The 22,858-nt window shown below is 51.4% G+C and overlaps 2 protein-coding genes across 3 annotated transcripts in view; both read left to right on the top strand.

The window, feature by feature from the left end:
* Positions 1–119: 119 nt before the first annotated feature.
* Positions 120–12,054, top strand: slc7a8b (solute carrier family 7 member 8b). The gene is made up of 11 exons (XM_036518902.1): positions 120–1,457; positions 4,240–4,444; positions 5,632–5,783; positions 8,242–8,367; positions 8,856–9,009; positions 9,131–9,254; positions 9,891–9,994; positions 10,653–10,749; positions 10,937–11,086; positions 11,459–11,636; positions 11,735–12,054. The coding sequence occupies exons 1-11, from the start codon at positions 1,316–1,318 to the stop codon at positions 11,884–11,886; spliced, it is 1,584 nt and encodes a 527-aa protein (XP_036374795.1). The 5' UTR covers positions 120–1,315; the 3' UTR covers positions 11,887–12,054.
* A 3,658-nt stretch (positions 12,055–15,712) lies between these two features.
* The window catches only part of ap1g2 (adaptor related protein complex 1 subunit gamma 2), a 13,469-nt gene continuing 6,323 nt past the window's right edge, over positions 15,713–22,858 (top strand). Inside the window, exons 1-10 of one of the 2 annotated variants that reach the window (XM_036518856.1) lie at positions 15,713–15,837; positions 17,019–17,221; positions 17,508–17,632; positions 17,711–17,852; positions 18,750–18,846; positions 19,296–19,372; positions 19,909–20,004; positions 20,442–20,522; positions 20,770–20,868; positions 21,903–21,958. In XM_036518856.1, the coding sequence (XP_036374749.1) occupies positions 17,021–17,221; positions 17,508–17,632; positions 17,711–17,852; positions 18,750–18,846; positions 19,296–19,372; positions 19,909–20,004; positions 20,442–20,522; positions 20,770–20,868; positions 21,903–21,958 (974 nt within the window). In that variant the 5' untranslated portion in view covers positions 15,713–15,837; positions 17,019–17,020. Of the gene's footprint in view, positions 15,838–16,441; positions 16,500–17,018; positions 17,222–17,507; positions 17,633–17,710; positions 17,853–18,749; positions 18,847–19,295; positions 19,373–19,908; positions 20,005–20,441; positions 20,523–20,769; positions 20,869–21,902; positions 21,959–22,858 lie in introns of those variants that run through there. The other variant, XM_036518857.1, reaches the window with a different exon arrangement.

The following is a 22,858-nucleotide window of genomic DNA, read 5'->3' as shown; positions in this document are numbered from 1 at the left end:
AGACAGGGAGGCGCTTGTGTGCGGGGACGGCGTTGTATGAGCAGAGAGAGCGAAAAGGTACCGAGTTTATTTATATCTCGCCGCTGTTCGGGAAGGAGAGGGCGGATGCAGACGTTGTGGTTTAAAAATCATCAACCTGGCATAGCGGACACAAGTGCTGACTGGACCGAGTGAAAGCGCCCCAAGCTGCTGCGGAAAGGATGCGGGTGGATGTCCGTACGCGGAGGACCGGAGCGCACTCGGTGTGCTTACATTAGAGGCAGTAGATGGACTTTTCTCGTCTCATTAACGCTGCAGTGACGGTTGATTCAAACGAGAATCCCTTTATTTGAATTCAGCTAAACGTGGTAACGAATTTTACGAAGAAAAACAAACACGCAGGAGATAATCACACAAAACTCACAACTAGCTGCTTCCGCTGAAATACTGTTGGTACAGATAACAAAACTGGTTTGTTAGCCTCTACGTTTTGCGTCTGTCTTTTCGATCGGCTGCGATAATTTAGTGACAAAGTTTAAAGATATACAAACTGATAGAATCAATACGCTGTATTTTTAATCCACAGAAAAGACATCGTGTCTTCATCAGGTTGAGCCATAGTTGTTTGTTGGCCTATTGTTTGCCTTATCGCGATGAGACCATTGTTATTTTTAACAAGGTAAGATACAATACAGTGCTTTTGAGTATCTTTGCTTAACTGGCCTCAGGTAGCCGGTGTCTGTGCGCAAGCGAGTCAAACAGCTCATCCTGTTGTCCTAAATAATTAATACAACGCTGTCGTAACCGTTTCTAATAATAGTGCTTAATAGTATTAGTACGCAGGGTAAGCCCAGAACAAAATCGCTCTCCTGGAGATTTCTTTGTTCGTATGGCAATATCAGTGACTTGTGTTAAACCAGGAAATGATACACCATGCGTGCCTTTTGAAAACGCAGCTAGCTAGCTAGTTTAACGTTATCTCACCAAAGATACAAGTTCTCTAATGAACCCAAAGGACATCTTTCTCGTGTTTACTTTTTTATTTTTTACAATAAGATGGGAAGCTATTTTTTAGAAGTCTAAGTAACCACATCGTTGAGTTTACGCTGGTGAATTACTGTTCAAGCCATTTGACAAGCCGTTCATGTGTGTACTTACACATTTTTGGAACTATACGGATGGATCATTAAAATCGAGTTGAGATTGTTAATGGCACTTTACACAGAAGATCACAGCTTGGCTGCCTGTAGCAGCGTGTAACCGGCCGCTGCGCTAGTCCAGCAGCCGCGCTTTTCAAATTCTCAGCCTAAATTCTAACCGCACCAGACTGAGCGTAATGTCCGACGGTCCGAGACAGCGGGGGAGCCCGTCGGCGGCGGCCGGAGACGGGGCCTCCGGCTCCAACAAGGACTCCGGGAGCTCCGGGGTGGCTCTGAAGAAGGAGATCGGCCTCGTTAGCGCCTGTGGGATTATTGTGGGTAAGTCTCGGCAGAAAGAAAGTACCAACGGTAACTTGACGCAAGGCGAAATGGGCTTCTTTTTCCTGTTAGTTCACCCAAGGGCAGGTGTGTCAGATATGCAAGTCAAGCATAAATCCAGTACACTGTCAACATACCACTGCTACCCTGATCACTGCTATACACTGCTGCCCAGAACACTGATCCACTCTGACCGCTGCTCCACACTGCTAGATCAGGAAGTGTGCTGGACTCCATGAAGCTGGAATGTTAGGCAGAAGTGCCACAGTGAGGCTCTGCTGTGGCCCAGTGCAGAAGATTGGGGGGGCGGGGCATGTGTTAGCCTCTGGCATCATCAGAAAGCTCCCAGTACACAAGTGCAGTTTGACCAACTGGAATCCCAGGTGAGACTCTGGTGCACCGTTGAGCAAAATGAACTGCAGTGCATTCTGGGAGTAGTGTTGTTTGTAACCCAGAACGCCTCAAAGGGCATTGTGTAAGACACAGATTAGTGTGGGTTTTCGGAAAGAGTCGGTCCTTATTACCGTCAGTCACACCCACCTTTCCTCGCCATAGCAACCAGCCCAGACACACCTACCCCTCATCATCGTGGCAATGAGGTCAGTAACACCCACCCCTCATCACCATGGCGACCAGCTCACTAACACCTACCCCTCATCACCACGGTGACCAGCCCACTAACACCTACCCCACCTTACCACTGCAGCCACCTCAGTGCTACGCCACTCCATCTGTCTCATCTGGTCACATTTTAACGTGAGCAGTGTCCTCAGACTGAAGTTACAGTGCATTGGTGATGTTCGTGACGTGGTCATGTGTGACCAGACACACAACATGTGTGTGTATGTGAGTGTGAGAATGTGCGTGTGTGTGTGTTTGTTTGTGTGTGTGTGTGTGTCAGAGAGTGTGGGAGTGTGTGTGCATCTGACTTTGGGCCTGTGGCGTGCAGCGTGCGCCTTAGTGGGAGTGGTCTGAAGAGCCGCTGAGTGTCGGAGATTTGGCGAGGCTCCAGGCGGCGGTCCTGGCAAAGCCGAAACCCCCTCTGATTGCAGCAGCTCCTGTCTGGACCTCGCATTCCAAAGCAGATCAATAACCGATCCTGCCAGCCCTGATCTCACAGAGACGCTCTGCGTCTGCGGGCTGGCGTGCACCCTCAGGGCATGACCACGCTGTAACCATGACCGTCCGAAAGGCCGCAGCGTGTCCCCGTCTGTCTGAATGACTGCAGCGTGGATCGGTGTGCTGTGGCTCGGCTTTCAGTCTGATGTACTGTTGGCGCCATCGTGAGCTGGGCTAATGGGTCCCTACCCTGCCATCCCTGCCAGTGAAGTACACCTGCAGATGTTCTGAGCATGCCTTTCTGCTTCCTGAAAGAGCATGTGATTCCCTGGTACCAGGTGTGCGCTGTGATGACATTCTGGGCTCAGTGCAGTGATGTCACTGCAGACATGGCCACTACCCACGATGGACCTCACAACTATGCGGTCTTTATCACAAGTATATCATTTATCACAAGTACATTTTGCAATGGAGCAACAGGACAGAGATGTATTTCTGTCCAAAAATGGTGTTCTGGACATTGTATTTGAACATGGATCAATGACAGCAGATCATGTCACAGATGAAAAGCATATCAATTTAAATAGAGATTCTGATTCAGTGTTGTTCTAGATGGCTGCCCAGGAATTGCATGTGGATCAGTCTTGCTTCGAAAGTGTTGAACCGTTGTAGTCATTCTGTGTACATGCCATGCACTGAGGTTCAACAGCCTGCTTCTCCAGAGCGGGAGAGAGTGTTTCAGGGCCATTTCACATGAATGTGGGTCATAAAACAGGAACAAAAAACCACAAGGGCAGAAAGTGTATCAACTGGAGATTCCGCTTCTATCAACACCTCACAGAGAGGAACAGAACACCACCTCAGTGCACGCGTGCGAGAGAGAGAGGGGGAGGGGGAGAGAGAGAGGGAGAGAGGGGGAGAGAGGGAAAGGGGGAGAGAGAGAGAAAGAGGGAGAGAGAGAGAAAGGGGGAGAGGCTGGATGTAGCTCCTGTTCCCCTTCAGCCCTCAGAAATGCGCTGGTGAGCAAACAAAAGCTGGAACGTTTGGGACGTTTGAACAAAGCTGCTGCTGCTGTTTACTCGACCTTATTTCTGACGAGTGTGTCGGGAGGGCAGGGCGTGTTTACCTGCCGCACCGGGCTCTTATTTCACACGTCCAGGCGAGTGTGTCGGGAGGGCGGGGCGTGTTTACCTGCCGCACCGGGCTCTTATTTCACACGTCCAGGCGAGTGTGTCGGGAGGGCGGGGCGTGTTTACCTGCCGCACCGGGCTCTTATTTCACACGTCCAGGCGAGTGTGTCGGGAGGGCGGGGCGTGTTTACCTGCTGCACCGGGCTCTTATTTCACACGTCCAGGAGTCACTCGTGAGCTGTGGTGTGCTCTTCCCTGCGCTGTGCGGAGGTCAGGCGGTGGAGTCACTGTATGGCCTGTGTATACGCAGGGTCCTTTGATGTGGGGTCAACACAGTCCCTTTTTTACTTGTGCTCACACTCTCTCTCTTTTTCCCTTTGTCATACGCACGCACACAGACACTTGGTCTCTCTGCAATACACACTGTAATGCCTTTTTTCATCTCTGACAATAGCATAAGAGTTCCTCCCCTGTGTTCAATTTGCGCTCTCTCTCTCTCTCTCTCTCTCTCTCTCTCTCTCTCTCTCTCTCTCTGTCTCTCACCCTCTCTCTGTCTCTCACCCTCTCTCTGTCTCTCTTTCTCTGTTTCCCAGGTAACATCATCGGGTCAGGGATCTTTGTCAGCCCAAAGGGGGTTCTGGAGAATGCGAGCTCGGTGGGTCTGGCGCTAATCGTCTGGATTGTGACCGGGGTCATTACTGCCATCGGGGCGCTGTGCTACGCCGAGCTGGGCGTCACCATCCCCAAGTCTGGCGGGGACTACTCCTACGTCAAGGACATCTTCGGGGGACTGGCAGGGTGAGGAACAGACCAGGCTAAAACACCTGCTGAAGGCGATGCTGAAACTACTAGTGTGGAGGAAGGGTGTCTCTGCTGCCCCAGCATGCTGGATTTCGCTCTGAAAGTGCGGGGTAGACGCGGTCGTGCGTGATGTTAGCCTCGGCGAGGTAGACGTGGGCATGCGTGATGTCAGCCTCGGCGGTAAACCCACGGTGGCGATGCATGCGTGATGTTAGCCTCGGCGAGGTAGACGTGGGCATGCGTGATGTTAGCCTCGGCGAGGTAGACGTGGGCATGCGTGATGTTAGCCTCGGCGAGGTAGACGTGGGCATGCGTGATGTTAGCCTCGGCGGTAAACCCGCGGTGGCGATACAGGATGCAGGGCACCTGTGGCAGAGGCATGCGGTCTCAGCTTCCTGAGCTTGCAGCTGAAGGTTTTTTTTTCCCAGAATGCAGTGCAAAGCAGCGCAGCCCAGCGGATCCCACAGCATGTGTTTGAGAGCAGAGCACGTCAGCTGATAAGCCCTGCCACTCGCAGACACTGCCGAGGGCATACGGTCCACACGTAAACAGCACAAAGAGGAGTTTTACACGTTACAGTGTGAGCGGTAGTAATTACACAGCGTTCTGAAGGGGGTTATAGAAATGAGTACGTCTACACACACACACACACACACACACGCGCGCGCGCACACACACACACACACACAGAAAAACCCCTGACCGCACTGTACACTGCACATGTAATGACCACACGTGCACACACACACACACACAGAAAAACCCCTGACCGCACTGTGCACTGCACATGTAATGACCACACGCACACACACACACACACACACACACACACACACACACAGAAAAACCCCTGACCGCACTGTGCACTGCACATGTAATGACCACACGCACACACACACACACACACACACACACACACACACACACACACACACAGAAAAACCCCTGACCGCACTGTACACTGCACATGTAATGACCACACACACACGCACACACACACGCACACGCACACAGAAAAACCCCTGACCGCACTGTACACTGCACATGTAATGAGCTCATTTAGAAGTAATGTGTGGTATGTCTTTGTGTTGCGTTCCTCTGTGAAGTGAGCTGTGTGTGTGACTGGTCATTAACTTCTCTCTGTCTCTGTATCCATGGTAACTGGCTCCTCCCCCTTTCTGCAGGTTCCTGCGGCTGTGGATCGCAGTGCTGGTGATCTACCCGACCAATCAGGCGGTGATCGCCCTCACCTTCTCCAACTACGTGCTGCAGCCGCTGTTCCCCACCTGCCTCGCCCCAGACAGCGGCCTCCGCCTGCTCGCTGCCGTCTGCCTGCGTGAGTGGGAGGGGGGGGGGGGGGTTGATTGCTTAACTGAAGCCACTGATTGGACAGAACTGGAATCAGTCTGTTGGTAATTAGCTGCGTGTTGACAGGTTTCTCTAAAAGCCTGCAGACCTGCAGGGCCTGTGGCAGGCGCTAAGCGCTAATGTTCTGTTGCCATGACGACACAGTCGCATGCCTGTAGGACACCTTTGATGTGCTGTGACAGGTAAAGTGCTGAAACCTGGAGCAGCCTGCAATAATTGCTCACAAAACAGCAACCCCCCTGCCTGTCCCTACCTGTGCTGACACATCACCTGTACTGGTCTAGCTCAGAGCAATGATACATGCGTCATACCTGTTAAATGAGATTTTTTGCTGTTCTCACACTGACAGGTTAGTGCATGGAGATTGCCTGGGGGCTTCTCTGATTGGCTGAAACGGCAGCATTCTTAGTTGTTTTGCTGTGGTGTTGCTCGGGAGGGGGGTGGCCGAGGTAGAACGCCCTGTTCCGATTGGCTCACACAGTATTATTTTTCGTTGATGGACAGATTTTGACGTGTTTTTTTTGTGGCCCAGGATTCCGTTCCTTTTTGACAGAATGAGGGAACATGCTGGTGTTCTGAAAGGATGGAAAGGTTACGTTAGGGCAGGGGAGAGGTGAGCCTGTGAGCGGCTCAGAGAACAGCAGGATGGAAAGGTTACGTTTGGGCAGGGGAGAGGTGAGCCTGTGAGCGGCTCAGAGAACAGCAGGATGGAAAGGTTACGTTAGGGCAGGGGAGAGGTCAGCCTGTGAGCGGCTCAGAGAACAGCAGGATGGAAAGCTTACGTTAGGGCAGGGGAGAGGTGAGCCTGTGAGCGGCTCAGAGAACAGCAGGATGGAAAGCTTACGTTAGGGCAGGGGAGAGGTCAGCCTGTGAGCGGCTCAGAGAACAGCAGGATGGAAAGCTTACGTTAGGGCAGGGGAGAGGTCAGCCTGTGAGCGGCTCAGAGAACAGCAGGATGGAAAGGTTACGTTAGGGCAGGGGAGAGGTCAGCCTGTGAGCGGCTCAGAGAGCAGCAGGATGGAAAGGTTACGTTAGGGCAGGGGAGAGGTCAGCCTGTGAGCGGCTCAGAGGGCAGCAGGATGGAAAGGTTACGTTAGGGCAGGAGAGAGGTCAGCCTGTGAGCGGCTCAGAGAACAGCAGGATGGAAAGGTTACGTTAGGGCAGGGGAGAGGTCAGCCTGTGAGCGGCTCAGAGAGCAGCAGGATGGAAAGGTTACGTTAGGGCAGGGGAGAGGTCAGCCTGTGAGCGGCTCAGAGAACAGCAGGATGGAAAGGTTACGTTAGGGCAGGGGAGAGGTCAGCCTGTGAGCGGCTCAGAGAACAGCAGGATGGAAAGCTTACGTTAGGGCAGGGGAGAGGTCAGCCTGTGAGCGGCTCAGAGAACAGCAGGATGGAAAGGTTACGTTAGGGCAGGGGAGAGGTCAGCCTGTGAGCGGCTCAGAGAGCAGCAGGATGGAAAGGTTACGTTAGGGCAGGGGAGAGGTCAGCCTGTGAGCGGCTCAGAGAACAGCAGGATGGAAAGGTTACGTTAGGGCAGGGGAGAGGTCAGCCTGTGAGCGGCTCAGAGAACAGCAGGATGGAAAGGTTACGTTAGGGCAGGGGAGAGGTCAGCCCCCCGATTCTCACGCCTCTGGCGGCTCAGAGAACAGCAGGATGGGAAGTGAAAGGACTTCAGGTGAACTGCAAAGGTGATTTTGCACTGTTTGGTCTGTTGCACCCTGTGAGAACCAAGTCGGATCCCTGGAAATCTGACACACAGAGAATGTGAAGAGAAAAAGATGTCTACCAAGCGTGCGTGTGTGTGCGTGTGCGTGTGCGTGTGGTGACGTGCATGTGGTGATGTGTGTATGTGCGTGCGTGGGGGCGCGCGTGTGTGTGTGTGTGTGGGGGCGCGCGTGTGTGTGTGTGTGTGTGTGTGTGTGTGGGGGCGTATGCTTGTTGCCTCTCTTCCCTCTCAGTGTTGAATTTAAGCCGCCCTGTCTGCTCCGTCAGACAGTCAGAGCCTCAGCGCCGTACTTCCTGTCTAAGAGACGCTGGACTTCCTGTGTACGTGTGGTTATGCATTTCCTGTGTCTCTGCGGGGGTCTGCTCCGTCAGACAGGGATGTTCCTGTCCACTGGGTGACTGACGGACAGTTTGTCTTACAGACAGACGGACGGACAGACAGACAGACTACATCACGCCTTAGGATATGAGTACAGCACCAAAATACTGACATGAGGCCACACTGAGAGCCCAGTCTGACTGACACACAGAGCACAAGACTCTCCACACCTTCTCTCTCACTCAGTCCGTCTCAATGCTGATCTGGGTACAGTGCTCTAGTCAGTGTTTAAATACTGTGTATTCCTTCTGTCTGCAGTGCTGCTGACCTGGGTACAGTGCTCTAGTCAGTGTGTAAATACTGTGTATTCCCTCTGTCTGCAGTGCTGCTGACCTGGGTAAACTGCTCCAGTGTGCGGTGGGCGACTCGGGTTCAGGATGTGTTCACAGGAGGGAAGCTGCTGGCCTTGGGGCTCATCATTGTCATGGGCATCGTGCAGATCTGCAAAGGTAACACACGCACACACACAAACACACCGTATTAACCCTCTCTCTCAGTGCAGTGTTAGTGTGCTGTAGTGTCAGTGTGTATATACTGTATTAACCCTCTCTCTCAGTGCAGTGTTAGTGTGCTGTAGTGTCAGTGTGTATATACTGTACTAACCCTCTCTCTCAGTGCAGTGTTAGTGTGCTGTAGTGTCAGTGTGTATATACTGTACTAACCCTCTCTCTCAGTGCAGTGTTAGTGTGCTGTAGTGTCAGTGTGTATATACTGTATTAACCCTCTCTCTCAGTGCAGTGTTAGTGTGCTGTAGTGTCAGTGTGTATATACTGTATTAACCCTTTCTCTCAGTGCAGTGTTAGTGTGCTGTAGTGTGAGTGTGTATATACTGTATTAACCCTCTCTGTCAGTGCAGTGTTAGTGTGCTGTAGTGTGAGTGTGTATATACTGTATCAACTCTCTCTCAATGCAGTGCTAATGTCTCTGTCTCTCTCAGGGGAGTATTACTGGCTGGAGCCGGCTCACGCCTTTGAGAGTTTTCAGGACTACGACGTGGGGCTGATCGCTCTGGCCTTCCTACAGGGATCCTTCGCCTATGGCGGGTGGAACTTCCTCAACTACGTCACCGAAGAGCTGGTGGACCCCTACACGTGCGCACCCCTGCACCAATCACCCGCACCGATGAGGGTCATGTGTCCCGATCCCACCAATCCCTGGCGCCGCCACTGGTCAGAGGCATGTCTGACCAGCGTGCCTCGTTCTCTCCTCCAGGAACCTGCCACGCGCCATCTTCATCTCCATCCCGCTGGTGACCTTCGTCTACGTCTTCGCCAACATCGCCTACGTCACCGCCATGAGCCCCCAGGAGCTGCTGGCCTCCAAGGCCGTCGCCGTGGTGAGGAGACCCTGCCCCCTCGTCTCTGACCCAACATTGGTGGCCAATGGGATTTCAATAATAGCTATAGGGAAGCAGTCACTGGAAGATAAAAGATGGCTTGGTTGTTGGGAAAATGTTTGGTTGGACAGCCTACGCATTCACAAATCAGTCATGCAAGGTTGGTGTGTGCCTGGTATGTCCAGCTCAACATTTTCTCTAGGAGTTTGTTTATAAAGCACTCTGATGTTTTCCAAACTTAATTTCACTTCCAGTGATGTAAATGTAGATTCAAACCGCTTTGTTAGATTGGCACTCCCCCTTAGCCTAATTCGTGTTCTTTTGTGATGAGTTTGAGCTCATCCATGTCCCTGCAGTGTGATTGATATTGTCCCAGACCACTGGAAATATTACAGCTTATTGTTGTAAAGGCTGTTGACTTCATGCCAGCGCGGCGTTCGTATCGTATCAGCCTGCGTGGCTGTTACTGTGTGATGTCACTGCTGTTGCTCTCTGTGCCGCTGATGGTCTGTGCTTGCGTGTGTTTTTTGAAGAACAGTGAGTCGCTGCAAGCGTGGCCTTGAGCAGTTGAAACGCAAGCCCCTGCTTTGTCTGCGTTCGAGTGCTGTGTGTTTACCTGCCCTCTCTCTGTCTCAGACGTTTGGGGAGAAGTTGCTGGGTGTGATGTCATGGATCATGCCCATCTCTGTGGCGCTCTCGACCTTCGGAGGGGTCAACGGCTCCCTCTTTACCTCGTCCCGGTGAGTCTGTCTCTCCCAGCACCCTGTCCGTCATTTACCTTTCAGTTTCTCCCTCTCTCTCCCTCCCCCTCTCTCCCTCTCTCTCTCTCTCTCTCCCTCTCTCCCTCACTTCCCCCTGCTCTCCCTCTCTCTCCCTCTCTCTCTCTCTCTCTCTCCCCCTCTCCCTCTCTCTCTCTCCCTCTCTCTCTCTCCCTCTCTCTCTCCCCCTCTCTCTCTCTCTCCCTCTCTCCCTCACTTCCCCCTGCTCTCCCTCCCTCTCCCTCCCTCTCCCTCCCTCTCTCTCCCTCTCTCTCTCCCTCTCTCTCTCTCTCCCTCTCTCCCTCACTTCCCCCCTCTCTCCCTCTCTCTCTCCCTCTCTCTCCCTCCCTCCCTCTCTCTCTCTCTCTCCCTCTCTCTCCCTCTCCCTCTCCCTCCCTCCCTCTCTCTCCCTCTCTCTCCCTCTCTCTCCCTCCCTTTATCCCTGTACCTCTTGAAGATGAGTGGTGCAGTCTGTCCTAGGGCAGTCAGGTCAGTCAGTGTCGTCCTGTCCTGTGCTGTTTGTGTTAATGGGTTTTCACCATGGCCTGGTAGTCTGGTCTGAAGTGTTCTGCTTGCAGGGCCAGGTAAAGTGCCCGTTATCTTTGGGTGTCTCTGTAAGTGATGGATATCTCCCCACCAGGCTGTTCTTTGCGGGAGCCAGAGAGGGTCACCTCCCCAGCCTGCTGGCCATGATCCACGTCAAGCGCTGCACTCCCATCCCAGCCCTGCTCTTCACTGTGAGTCTCCTACTTCTCTCCTCCCTCTCCCCCGCTCCCCCGCTCTCTATCTGTCTTTCCCTCCTCCCTGTCTTTCTCCTTTTCACTCTCTCTCCCTCTCTCTCTCTCTCTCCCTCCCCCCCCCCCCCTCTCTCTCTCTCTCTCTGTGTGTGCAGTAACGCTCCTCTCTCTCCTCTCTCCTGCTCAGTGTCTCTCCACCCTGCTGATGCTCTGTACCAGTGACATGTACACACTCATCAACTACGTGGGCTTCATCAACTACCTCTTCTACGGAGTGACTGTCGCCGGGCAGATCGTGCTGCGCATCAAACAGCCCGACATGCACCGGCCAATCAAGGTCAGCCTCCAGCCGACACCTCGGCCCTCTCATTGGTCCAGTGGCATGTGCATCACTGATGTGGCAGTGTGTTTTACTCTGCCTGTTTATCAGGGACGGGGCTTTGCAGGAGTCCAGAGAGAGTTTCAGCCTCTGTAATTTGAAGTTTTTCTCTCCTCTGACCCTGGGACTGCGCAGCTGATTGTTGCAGTATCATTGAAAAAGATCAAAACAAATACTTTCACAGAAACTAATGTCTTACTGTGCGGGTAGTGTTTTTCAGGTGTGCACTGTTTCTAGGTATGTGCAGGAATGATTTGGTGAGCGCGTGTATGCCATGTTGAGGTGTGCGCTGTGGTTTTCAGGCGTGTACTCAGGTGTCTCTCTCCTCAGGTTAGCCTTGTGTGGCCGGTGATCTACCTGCTGTTCTGGGCTTTCCTCCTCATCTTCTCCCTGTACTCGGAGCCCGTGGTGTGTGGCATCGGCCTGGCCATCATGCTCACCGGCATCCCCGTCTACTTCTTGGGCGTGTACTGGGACCACAAGCCTCAGTGCTTCAACACCTTCGTCGGTATGGCAACCGCCTCTCCCTGTCAGGACCATGTCGTAGAAGCGATATCGTCCAGCTTCTGTGCCTTGACGCTCTGTCCCTCCACCCTTCTCTCGTAGACAAGATGACGTACGTGGGGCAGAAGTTCTGCGTGGTGGTGTACCCGGCCGTGGACGACGGCCGAGATGGAGGGAGCGAGAGAGAGGGGGATGAAGCGAAGGAGGAGCGTTCTCTTGTTTCGGAGAAGGAGGGGTTAGAGGACGAGTGCTGAGTGCAGTCGCACTGACACAGCAGGGTCATGTAGAACAAGCTGGGCGCACACACACATACATACACGTTCCCACACAAACCATCAGCTAACCAAAGCCAGCATTTATGTTGAGCATCTATGCTGTGTTGCTGCCACCTGCTGGCTGTGGTGCATAATGCACTTTCAGGGTTTTGAAATATCTGCAGGGCAGGGAGTGTTCTTTTTTCCCTGAGGTAGGTGCATGGAGTTGTCAAAAGTAATATTTATGCGCACACACACTCACTCACCCCCCCCCCACACACACACACACCAGAACAGCTACTTGCAGGCACGTATGCACAGCCCCCACACACACACACAGGGGTCAGGTTTAGAGTTTACCATATTTGGTCTCAGCTAGCCATCCCGCTCACCTGCCTGGTTTGGTAGTGGTGTGTGGCGCTCAGGGTGGGACAGGCACTGTGTTCTGTATTTGGTCGCACCTCATTGGGTGAGAAACCGTGCGGTAGAGGCGGAGCCTCTCTACACCCCCGCCCCACCCCACCCAATTTTTCCTTTCATATGCTCAGATTTGGAAATGACATTTACATTTTTTTATTTTGCTTCTATGGAGACAGTATAATTGATATATGTATTTATCAATATATATACACTTTTTTTTCTTTGCATAAAGGAATACACTAAAACTTTAAACATTGCTCTGATACCACAATGGGTTTTTATGATTGCGAGTGTTGCTTTTGTTTTGTACGTTTTATTATTTTATTTTTTTTTTTTTTGAAAAATTGTTGTTGCTGTTGCTGGGTGTCAACCACTGTAAAAACAGGGGGTCTGCTTTCTTATCTGGGTGTAGTTGGGTTAGATGCCAGTTCTTGACTTGCCTTAATGATGATGTCATCAGCAGACTGGCGGTTCACTGTCTGTTAGCCTACCTATAGGAATGTGATTTTCTTTTTTGGAAATGCAGTTTTTGGTCAGGGGTGGAGTGCAGGAAACCCGTACTGAATCTAGGTTGGGAGACTGACTGATGCAGACTGACCAAAGGACAGACAGACACACGGACGAGAGCAGCTGTGACACAGACAGGCAGATGAAAACTTGAATTGACAGAGATAAGGTTAACCTCACAGGTAAAATTTTAAGTATGCAACAGACCGACATAAGCTGCCATGTTGATATGCAAAGATTTCCTGACAATCAATGCAAATATGCAAATTTCAGGGGCATATGTTGCATCAGGGGCATTTTCTTATTATATTTCTATTCTAGCAGGGTAGCATAGCGAGACCATACTCACACCTGCGATTGACAGGTTAACGGGTTCAAATCCTAAATGTGGCAGTGGTTTAACCCCGGAGCTGCATTGGCTTCAGTTAATTTCCTGCTGCGCATATTGACAGTGTGTCCAATGTAAGCAATGAATGTGGCCCTGGATAACAGCGGCCGCAAGGCTAATAAGTAGCAACGCAATAATCACTAAAGCTTGAAGCAGAGTGTTCACTCCGCGGGAGGTCAGTGCAGGAGTGCACAGATACAGACTCTGGCTGACTGCACGGTCTGACGGGCATCCCTGAACCTCAGTATGGCCAGCACACTTTAAACCCTTGCCTTGCAGTAGTTCTCTGTCTGCGGGGGTCTGCTCATGGCCGAGTGAGGCACATTGTGTTTTAGGGGTGCACTCAGGTGCAGGATCACTGATTAGTATACCATCTGGATGGATCACTGCTGTCCCGTTCCGCTGATTCACATACCATAAAGATGGAAGGACACCCAAAACCATGAGTCACGTGCAGTCTACAGTTGGGGGGGGGGGGGGGCAGTTTGGCTAAAAGTGAGTGCAGTGAGTCTGTGACACGGGTAGTGTGCCAGCCATTTCATGAGAGCGTAGGCTTCCTGTTACCTGCTCAGGTGAGCTGTGGAAGCGTTCCGCATGCTGTATGTTTGCGTGTGGATGGCAGAGCGTGCCTTTCTGCCTGGCATTGAGATAGTTAAAAACCCGAGCCAGAACCTCGAACCCAAGACTGCCCATGAGGCGGTGCGCCTCCTGCACATCGTCATATGCTTCAGGACACGTGACTGGCATGTGTGCGAGTGGTGTGAGTGTGTGTGTGTGCGCGAGTGCGACTGGTGTGTGTGTGTGTGTGCGTGTGTGTGTGTGTGTGTGTGTGTGCGCGCGGTGTGAGTGTGTGTGTGTGTGTGTGTGTGTGTGTGTGTGTGATCCATGATGGCTGACCAGCCTGAGCCCACTGTCCAAGTAAGGGTCAGTCTCTGAGGTCATGAGGTCGCAGACTGTGAATGCCTGGTGATGTCACGCTCATCTACACAATATTGATGAAAAGTGCCAGTAATTCCTTTTCCCAGAGACTGAGAATTGTGTTAACTCCTTCCTTGTGGTCCTATGTTGCATAAAGTTAAAAAAAATACTTTAGTCACCTAGTAATATAATAAGCATATGTTATGGTTATGATCATATTCCGTTGGTGGTGTGTCACTTCCCTGTGGTCTGTGTTAGTAATAGAAAAGTACTAATTCATCTCCACAGATATATACACAGTATGTTTGTGTGAAACATTTCAGAACAATGCAATGAAATGCAATACCAGAAATGATGTCAGTTGTTTTTTGTTTTCATGTGTTTTCACAATACGCCTGGGAGAAATCATCCATATAACAGTGGATGTTTTATAGAGTCTGAATAATTTACTGAATGTTTCTTCCTATTATGAATGTTGTTTTTCGGTTCAGTTGATTCAGGTCTACTGTCTGACCAGTCATCCCAGCTGTGTCTCACACATGCACACGCACACAGAAGCTTCACACTGAAGCACTCCATTCTGCTGGAATTATTTCACACTGATTTTGTGTAACGTTTCCACACGCACATGTATCGACATGTAAAATAAATCAATAAAAACTATACAGCTATATGAGGTGGTTTGTTGTGTGTCCTTAAGGAAAATCTGGAGACCGGTTGAGAAAACGTGTGTGTGAGTGAAAGTATGTTGCCTGCCTGCGAGTATGTACATGTCTGCATGCCTGTGTGTAAGTAGATCATATTAGCACGATGCTTTGGTATCTCCTGTTTTCTCTCTGATTTTCTGTTTATCCTCTGTCCTCCTCTGCCTCTTTGCACCTGTTTCTGTTTTCTGACATCTTTCCTGCATCCTTTGCCTCTCTCCTCCCTGCCTGTCTGTCTCTCTCTGCTCCTTGGAGCAGTTTTCCACCTGTCAGGTGCTGAGGAGACTGTCTCTGGAGACTCTGCTGCCATGGAAACTGGCTTTGTGGGGCTGCAGGTTTCCCTGTCCCTGCCTGTCACAGGAAAGGCTTTTCATGTAAGGAACACACAAATACACCGCAGCAGACTCACAAACGTCCACACACACACACACACACACACACACACACACACACACAGAGAACATCAACAGAGACTCAGAACACAAAGACACACAATGGACATTTTTTTATCTCCTCAGTGGATTGAGCTCCACTCAGAGATCACCTCGGCTGCTGCACCTCAGTCACACGGCAGAAGCACGCGTGGCACCCACAGACACGCGATACAGGCCAGCCGCGCTCCCAGGCCCTGCAGCCGCTCGCTCGGCTCAGTACTGACGATTAATCATGCATTTATTGAGCAGAATATTGAAATACACTTCTGCAAGATCATACTCCCCGATCTGCAAAGGAGCCAGGCAGACGGAAGTGACTGCATTTGATGAAACCGAATTACGTCGTCCGATCTCGAACCCCTCTCAGCCCACTTGTTGCCCCGGACAACGAGCTTGTGGGCGTTCCCTTTAAGAGGGGCGAGTGTCAGATGACGGAAGTGGGGGTGTCCCCGGGTACATTCGGTGATCAGCGGCGTTAGACAGGTACGCACAGCATCCCGCTGGTTTCGGTGACATCGCACAGACAGGGACTTTGGATTTTGTCCGCGGAGACGTTGCTGTTGAGGACGTATAACCCAAGGTAAACCCGAGATCGAGGAGAAACCGTGACAGACACCTTGCGCCCTGTGCGTGTTGTGTTGAGATTGTTATCTTGCTTCCTTGGCAAGGTTGCTAACCCTTAGCAAGCATGCACCTTTTGACAGGGGGTTAAAAGTGCTTTCTCCCGCTGGCGTGGTCGGATTGCAGCAACAACGGCAGTTAGCGAGCAGTTTTAATGTTTGAATGACTAGCTATGTTACCACAGTTAGCTGGTTAGCTTACTGACTGTAACAGTGCACTGTGGTCGGAGTGGAGCAGGGCTAGCTAGCCTCTGGTAGGGGAGTAGGCTAGCTACGGGAATAAGATGTACACTCGCATGTAATAGCTAGCTGGTAAGCTAACACTGACCCCCGGGGTGGCGAGGGTACAGTGTTTAACGGTAGCTCGCCATCTAGCCTCGTTAAAATGCTGAAAACGTTTGTATTTGAGAGGAGGAGATGATTGTTCAGGTGTATCATTTCCTATGTACACCTGTGTTGCGGAAGTGCTGTGCGCACCGCCTGACCGTTTGACCTTACCGGAAATACAGACGATCACACAGTCTCCACGGCCAGGCAGGTAGTGAGGCGGGTTCTCCGCTCATTTCTGGAAAGGGGAACGCGTTTCCTCAGCTCGGTTATGTGCTGTCAATAAGGAAGACAGGTATGAAAAGAAGTGTCGAACCTTGAATTGCGGTGTTTTTTGAGGAAACGAAACTGAGATGGGCCGCTTTACCAAAGCACTTATTCAAAGGGATTTCAGCTTTGGGTTGCGCTGGCAACCAATTAACGTTGTCGTAGATACCCAAAGCATTTCTGTCAAACTGATATTAACTTTAGAGTTAATATTATTGCCAAAAGAGTAGATGATGCATTGAGAGACAAAGGGCTGGAACCGGCAAGAACAACAACCTAATTCTCTCTCTCTCTCTCTCTCTCTCTCTCTCTCTCTCTCTCTCTCTGTGACTCTCTTTCTCTGTGACTCTTTCTCTGTGACTCCCTCTCTCTCTCTCTCTGACTCTCTTTCTCTGTGACTCTCTGTCTCTCTGTGACTCCCTCTCTCTGTGACTCCCTCTCTGTGACTCTCTCTCTGTGACTCCCTCTCTCTCTCTCTGACTCTCTTTCTCTGTGACTCTCTCTGTCACTCTCTCTCTGTGACTCCCTCTCTCTGTGACTCTCTCAGACATGTCTCCGTCAGTGCGCCTGCAGGAGATGATCCGGGTCATCCGCAGTGCCCGCACGCAGGGCGAGGAGCGTGGGGTGATCCAGAGAGAGTGCGCCGCCATACGGGCGCAGTTCCGCCAGGCCGACAACGGGGGGCGCTCTCACAACCTGGCCAAGCTGCTCTACGTCCACATGCTGGGCTACCCCGCCCATTTCGGACAGGTACGGGCCCTGTGGGCGGAGCCTGCTGTGAGCCGTTGGCCGTGCTGTGGTCTCCCAGCTCTGCTCCTGGTAGCTGTGCAGCTGCAGGGACTCTGACCTCAGCAGAGCGGGCTGTATAGGCTCACTGGCTGCATTATGGCTGATATACCATGTGTTACACTCTACAGAGGTCTGTCAATTCAGTCTAACCCCCCTCTTTCTCACCCCTACCCTCCCTCTCTTTCTTTCCTTCTACCTCTCTCTCTCCCTCTCTCCCTCTCTCTCTCTCACTCTCTCCCTCCCACAGATGGAGTGTGTGCGTCTCATTGCCAGTCCGCGGTACAGTGAGAAGAGGGTGGGGTATCTGGGGGCCATGATGCTGCTGGATGAGAAGCAGGATGCCAGCCTTCTGATCACCAACTCCATTAAGAAGTGAGGGACCGCCCCTCTCACCTGTGCCTCTCTGTCCCTGTCCCTGCCCCTGAATAAAACTGTCCCCCTCTCTGTCAGTGACCTGTCTCACAGCAGTCAGTACGTCCAGTCCCTGGCCCTTTGCACTCTGGCCTGCATGGGTTCAGCTGAGATGTGCCGAGACCTGGCCCCAGAGATCGACAGACTCCTCAGAGCCTCAAACTCCTACATCAAGAAGAAGGTCAGTACTGTTGCTGCTCTCTGTCTCTGACTGTAGGGTCAGTGCTGCTGCTCTCTCTCTCTGACTGTAGGGTCAGTGCTGCTGCTCTCTCTCTGACTGTAGGGTCAGTACTGCTGCTCTCTCTCTGACTGTAGGGTCAGTGCTGCTGCTCTCTCTGTCTCTGACTGTAGGTCAGTGCTGCTGCTCTCTCTGTCTCTGACTGTAGGGTCAGTGCTGCTGCTCTCTCTGTCTCTGACTGTAGGGTCAGTGCTGCTGCTCTCTCTCTCTGACTGGAGGGTCAGTGCTGCTGCTCTCTCTGTCTCTGACTGGAGGGTCAGTGCTGCTGCTCTCTCTCTGACTGTAGGGTCAGTGCTGCTGCTCTCTCTGTCTCTGACTGTAGGGTCAGTACTGCTGCTTTCTCTCTCTCTGACTGTAGGGTCAGTACTGCTGCTTTCTCTCTCTCTGACTGTAGGGTCAGTGCTGCTTTCTCTCTCTCTGACTGTAGGGTCAGTACTGCTGCTTTCTCTCTCTCTGACTGTGGGATCAGTACTGCTGCTCTCTCTCTCTGACTGTAGGGTCAGTACTGCTGCTTTCTCTTTCTCTGACTGTAGGGTCAGTGCTGCTGCTCTCTCTCTGACTGTAGGGTCAGTGCTGCTGCTTTCTCTCTCTCTGACTGTAGGGTCAGTGCTGCTGCTCTCTCTCTCTGACTGTAGGATCAGTACTGCTGCTCTCTCTCTCTGACTGTAGGGTCAGTGCTGCTGCTCTCTCTCTGTAGCATCAGCTCTGCTGGTCTCTCCCGCTGTAGGGTCAGTGCTGTGGTCTCTCTGTCACATCTTCACAAATCCACATACACCTGCTGGCAGGAAAGTATTACATGTGATGAAGATGATGATGGTGTTGATGATGATGGTGTTACAGGCAGCACTTTGTGCGGTACACATTGTGAGGAAGGTTCCAGAACTGGGGGAGCTCTTCACGCCGGCTGCCCATTCTCTGCTGTCTGAGAAGAACCATGGTGGGTCTGTCCCTCTGCGTGTCTGTCGGTGGTGTGTCTGTGCTGATCTGTCCCTGTCTGTCGGTGGTGTGTCTGTGCTGATCACCAGCTGTCTATCAGTGGCTGTATGTGGTAGAGGGCTTAGCTTCCATACATTGCCAGTCTGTCTATTAGTGAAAAATGCATGTGTGGCTGACACGCTCTTTTTGGTTCTCCCTCCCCCCCTCGCTCTCCCTCTCTCCCCCCCTCTCCCCCCCTCTCCCCCCCTCTCTCTCCCCCTCCCTCTCCCTCTCTCCCTCTCTCTCTCCCCCTCCCTCCCCCTCTCTCTCCCCCTCTCTCTCCCCCTCTCTCTCCCCCTCTCTCTCCCTCTCTCCCTCTCCCCCCCTCGCTCTCCCTCTCTCCCTCTCCCCCCCTCTCTCTCCCTCTCTCCCTCTCCCCCCCTCGCTCTCCCTCTCTCTCTCCCTTCACAGGAGTCCTCCATGGTGCTGTGGTTCTGATGACAGAACTGTGTGAGCGCAGTCCAGAGACACTGGCCCAGTTCCGTAAGGTACTGTGCACAACCTCCCGCACTGACACAAACTCAAACACAACTCGGACAACAATAGCCTCACAGCTGGCACACCTGAAGGCAGGACACTGTGTTTTAAGGCAGCTTGATTCACACAGATCCTGTCACTGAGGAAAGACATCCCTGCACTGCTGTCTGCAGGCTTTATGTCTGAGGCGGTGTGTTAGTCCAGAGCAGAGATTTCTCTGAACGTAATATAGCACTGGTATCAGCCTTGCATATCAGCGATATCCACAGTGTTCACAAGACAAGCAGGATATTTAAAAGGGAACAATGCAAATAGCATTTATAATTAAACCCCCCCCCCATTTACACTGATGTCCTAGACACCCCCAGCACTTGTAGGCATGAATTCTTTGGGTTTATTGTGTAAATTAAAAGCTATTTTATAATGGAGAAGTCCAGTCCACCTGTCCATGATTGCTTCCATGAGTCTCACTTTCCTTTCTCTCTCTCCCCTCTCTCCCCTCTCTCTCCCCTCTTTCTCTCTCTCTCTCCCTCTCTTCTCCTCGCAGGCGGTACCAGAGCTGGTCCAGGTTATGAAGGGTCTGGTGATGTCGGGTTATTCCCCTGAGCACAACGTGGCAGGGATCAGTGACCCTTTCCTGCAGGTCAGCAGGCGTGACCTTTGACCCTGCTCTGTGTCATTGTGCAGCTGTTCCTCTTCCTAACACCATCAATTCCTCTACTGTCCTGTCAGCTCACTGATCTCACGCAGTGTTACACTGTTTTCAACGTTCAGCATCAGCTCACTTCTGTGCTGTTTAATGTCTGTTTAATGTCTTCTGTGCTGTTTAATGTCTGGCTGTTTTTTAAAACGTTTATATATTTACCACGTACGCTTCACATGTATTCAGTATTTCCTTCGACTGTACGAAATACATTTTAATTTTAATTTTATTGGACAGTTGATTATTCTTTCTCTCATCGCAACTCTCTGTTCCTCTCACAACCTCCTCATCCCTCCCTCTCTCCCTCTCTCTCTCTCTCTCTCTCCCGCTCTCTCTCTCTCTCTCTCTCTCTCTCTCTCTCATTCTTCCCCCAACAGGTGCGCATTCTCAGGTTGCTGAGGATTCTGGGACGGAATGACGAGGCAGCGAGTGATGCTATGAATGACCTGCTGGCACAGGTACACGCCTGCCTGCTCTCACGGAGTGCTCGGCGGAGTGCTCCGTTACTCCTGAGCATAACTGAACATGGCATCACCTATACCAGCGTGGCATTGCCTGGCAGTCACTTTTCTTCTGCGTGAGGATGTGAATGTTGGTTACAGTTTGGCAGCATTGTACTGCATAATACTGGTGGATGCCCAGCAGTTTGGTAATGAATGTTGATTACTGATTATTGATTATTGATTATTGATGATTGACGTACAGGTGGCAACGAACACGGACAGCAGTAAGACTGCAGGGAGCGCCGTGCTGTATGAGACGGTCCTTACAGTCATGGACATCAAGTCAGAGAGCGGCCTGAGGGTGTGTGCCATTCACACACATCTCACTGACACTGTACCATTCACACACATCTCACCGACACTGTACCATTCACACACACCTCACTGACACTGTACCATTCACACACGCCTCACCGACACTGTACCATTCACACACACCTCACCGACACTGTACCATTCACACACACCTCACCGACACTATCATTCACACACATCTCACTGACACTGTACCATTCACACACATCTCACCGACACTGTACCATACACACACATCTCACTGACACTAACATTCACACACATCTCACTGACACTAACATTCACACACCTCACCGACACTGTACCATTCACACACATCTCACTGACACTGCAACATTCACACACATCTCACTGACACTGTACCATTCACACACATCTCACCGACACTGTACCATTCACACACACCTCACCGACACTGTACCATTCACACACATCTCACTGACACTGCAACATTCACACACATCTCACTGACACTGTACCATTCACACACACCTCACCGACACTGTACCATTCACACACACCTCACTGACACTGTACCATTCACACACATCTCACTGACACTAACATTCACACACATCTCACCGACACTGTACCATTCACACACATCTCACTGACACTAACATTCACACACATCTCACCGACACTGTACCATACACACACATCTCACTGACACTGTACCATTCACACACATCTCACTGACACTAACATTCACACACATCTCACCGACACTGTACCATACACACACATCTCACTGACACTGTACCATTCACACACATCTCACCGACACTAACATTCACACACATCTCACGGTCTCTGTTATATTCACACTGATATCACCATGGCATAACGTTCACACAGATGTGATTATCATTATAATGTTCACACAGATTTTGCCAGCACTGTAACATTCACAAAGATCACAGACTTTTGCTGTCATATTAATAATGTGTGTGTTTCTGTTTGTGTATGTGTGCGGATGTATTTGGGTATATGTGTGTGTGTTTGTGTGTTCTCTGGCAGGTCCTGGCTGTGAATATCCTGGGGAGGTTCCTGCTGAACAATGACAGGAATATTCGGTTAGTCCACCCTCTCCCCTCCTCTGTTACGACAGCAGTAATTAAAACCCTTTTACTGGTCTGTTTTTGGTTCGCATGAATGAAAAATAACGGTCACCAGCCAGGCTGGGTTATCCTGATGTTATCCTGATTTTATCTAAATATTTTCAGCAGCCTGCTCTGCCTCATCTATGTGTGTGTGTGTGTGTCTCTGTGTGTGTCTGTGTGTGTGGGTCTCTTTCTATGTCTTACCCTCCCACTCTTCCCTTCTCTTTCTCGTTCCCTCTCTCTGTCTTTCTCTGACCCTCTTGTTTTCCCCCCAACTAGCTCCATCTCCTTCCTTCTCTGTCTCCCTCTGTTTCCGTCCCCCCCCTCCCCCCCTCTCTCTCCCTCGGTCTCCCTCCCTCTCTCCTCTCCCTCCCCCTCCCTCCCCCTCCCTCTCTCTCTCTCTGTCTGCCTCTGTGTGGTGGTGTATCAGGTTTCTATGTCAGAGGCTGATCAGGTTTGGCGAGATCTGCCGGTCTGTGGGACCGGTCTCCTCTTGTTTGGCTGTGATGGAGGCAGAGTGCAGCAGTCTGTTCTGAAGGGCGTTCAGCCCCACATGTTCCGCTCTCGTTTCTCCTACCCTGTGGCCACGGCGCTGTTTATCGAGACACGCCGAGCCGTTTCAGGTTCCTGCTTTAGTGACGGCTTCATACAGGGTCTTGTGTGTTTTGATCACGGACGGATTTGGATTAATCTTTGTTTAGGTGGGGAAGGTTTTTGTCATTTCTGTGGTACTCTAACTTTACCGTAACAGGTTCAGGCACTTTTTTGCAGACGTGCGACTGAAATCAAAGTTGTAAATAAATCTTTATACACAGCTTAACACAGATGCACCAGCACACAATAGCCAACTCTACAGAGTCCCGAGTGCCTCTG

Source organism: Megalops cyprinoides, chromosome 24 (assembly GCF_013368585.1).
Source record: "Megalops cyprinoides isolate fMegCyp1 chromosome 24, fMegCyp1.pri, whole genome shotgun sequence".
In the NCBI taxonomy this organism is placed as follows: Eukaryota; Metazoa; Chordata; class Actinopteri; order Elopiformes; family Megalopidae; genus Megalops; species Megalops cyprinoides.
Note: the sequence above shows the minus strand (reverse complement) of the source record. Positions and strands in the feature narration are given on the sequence as shown.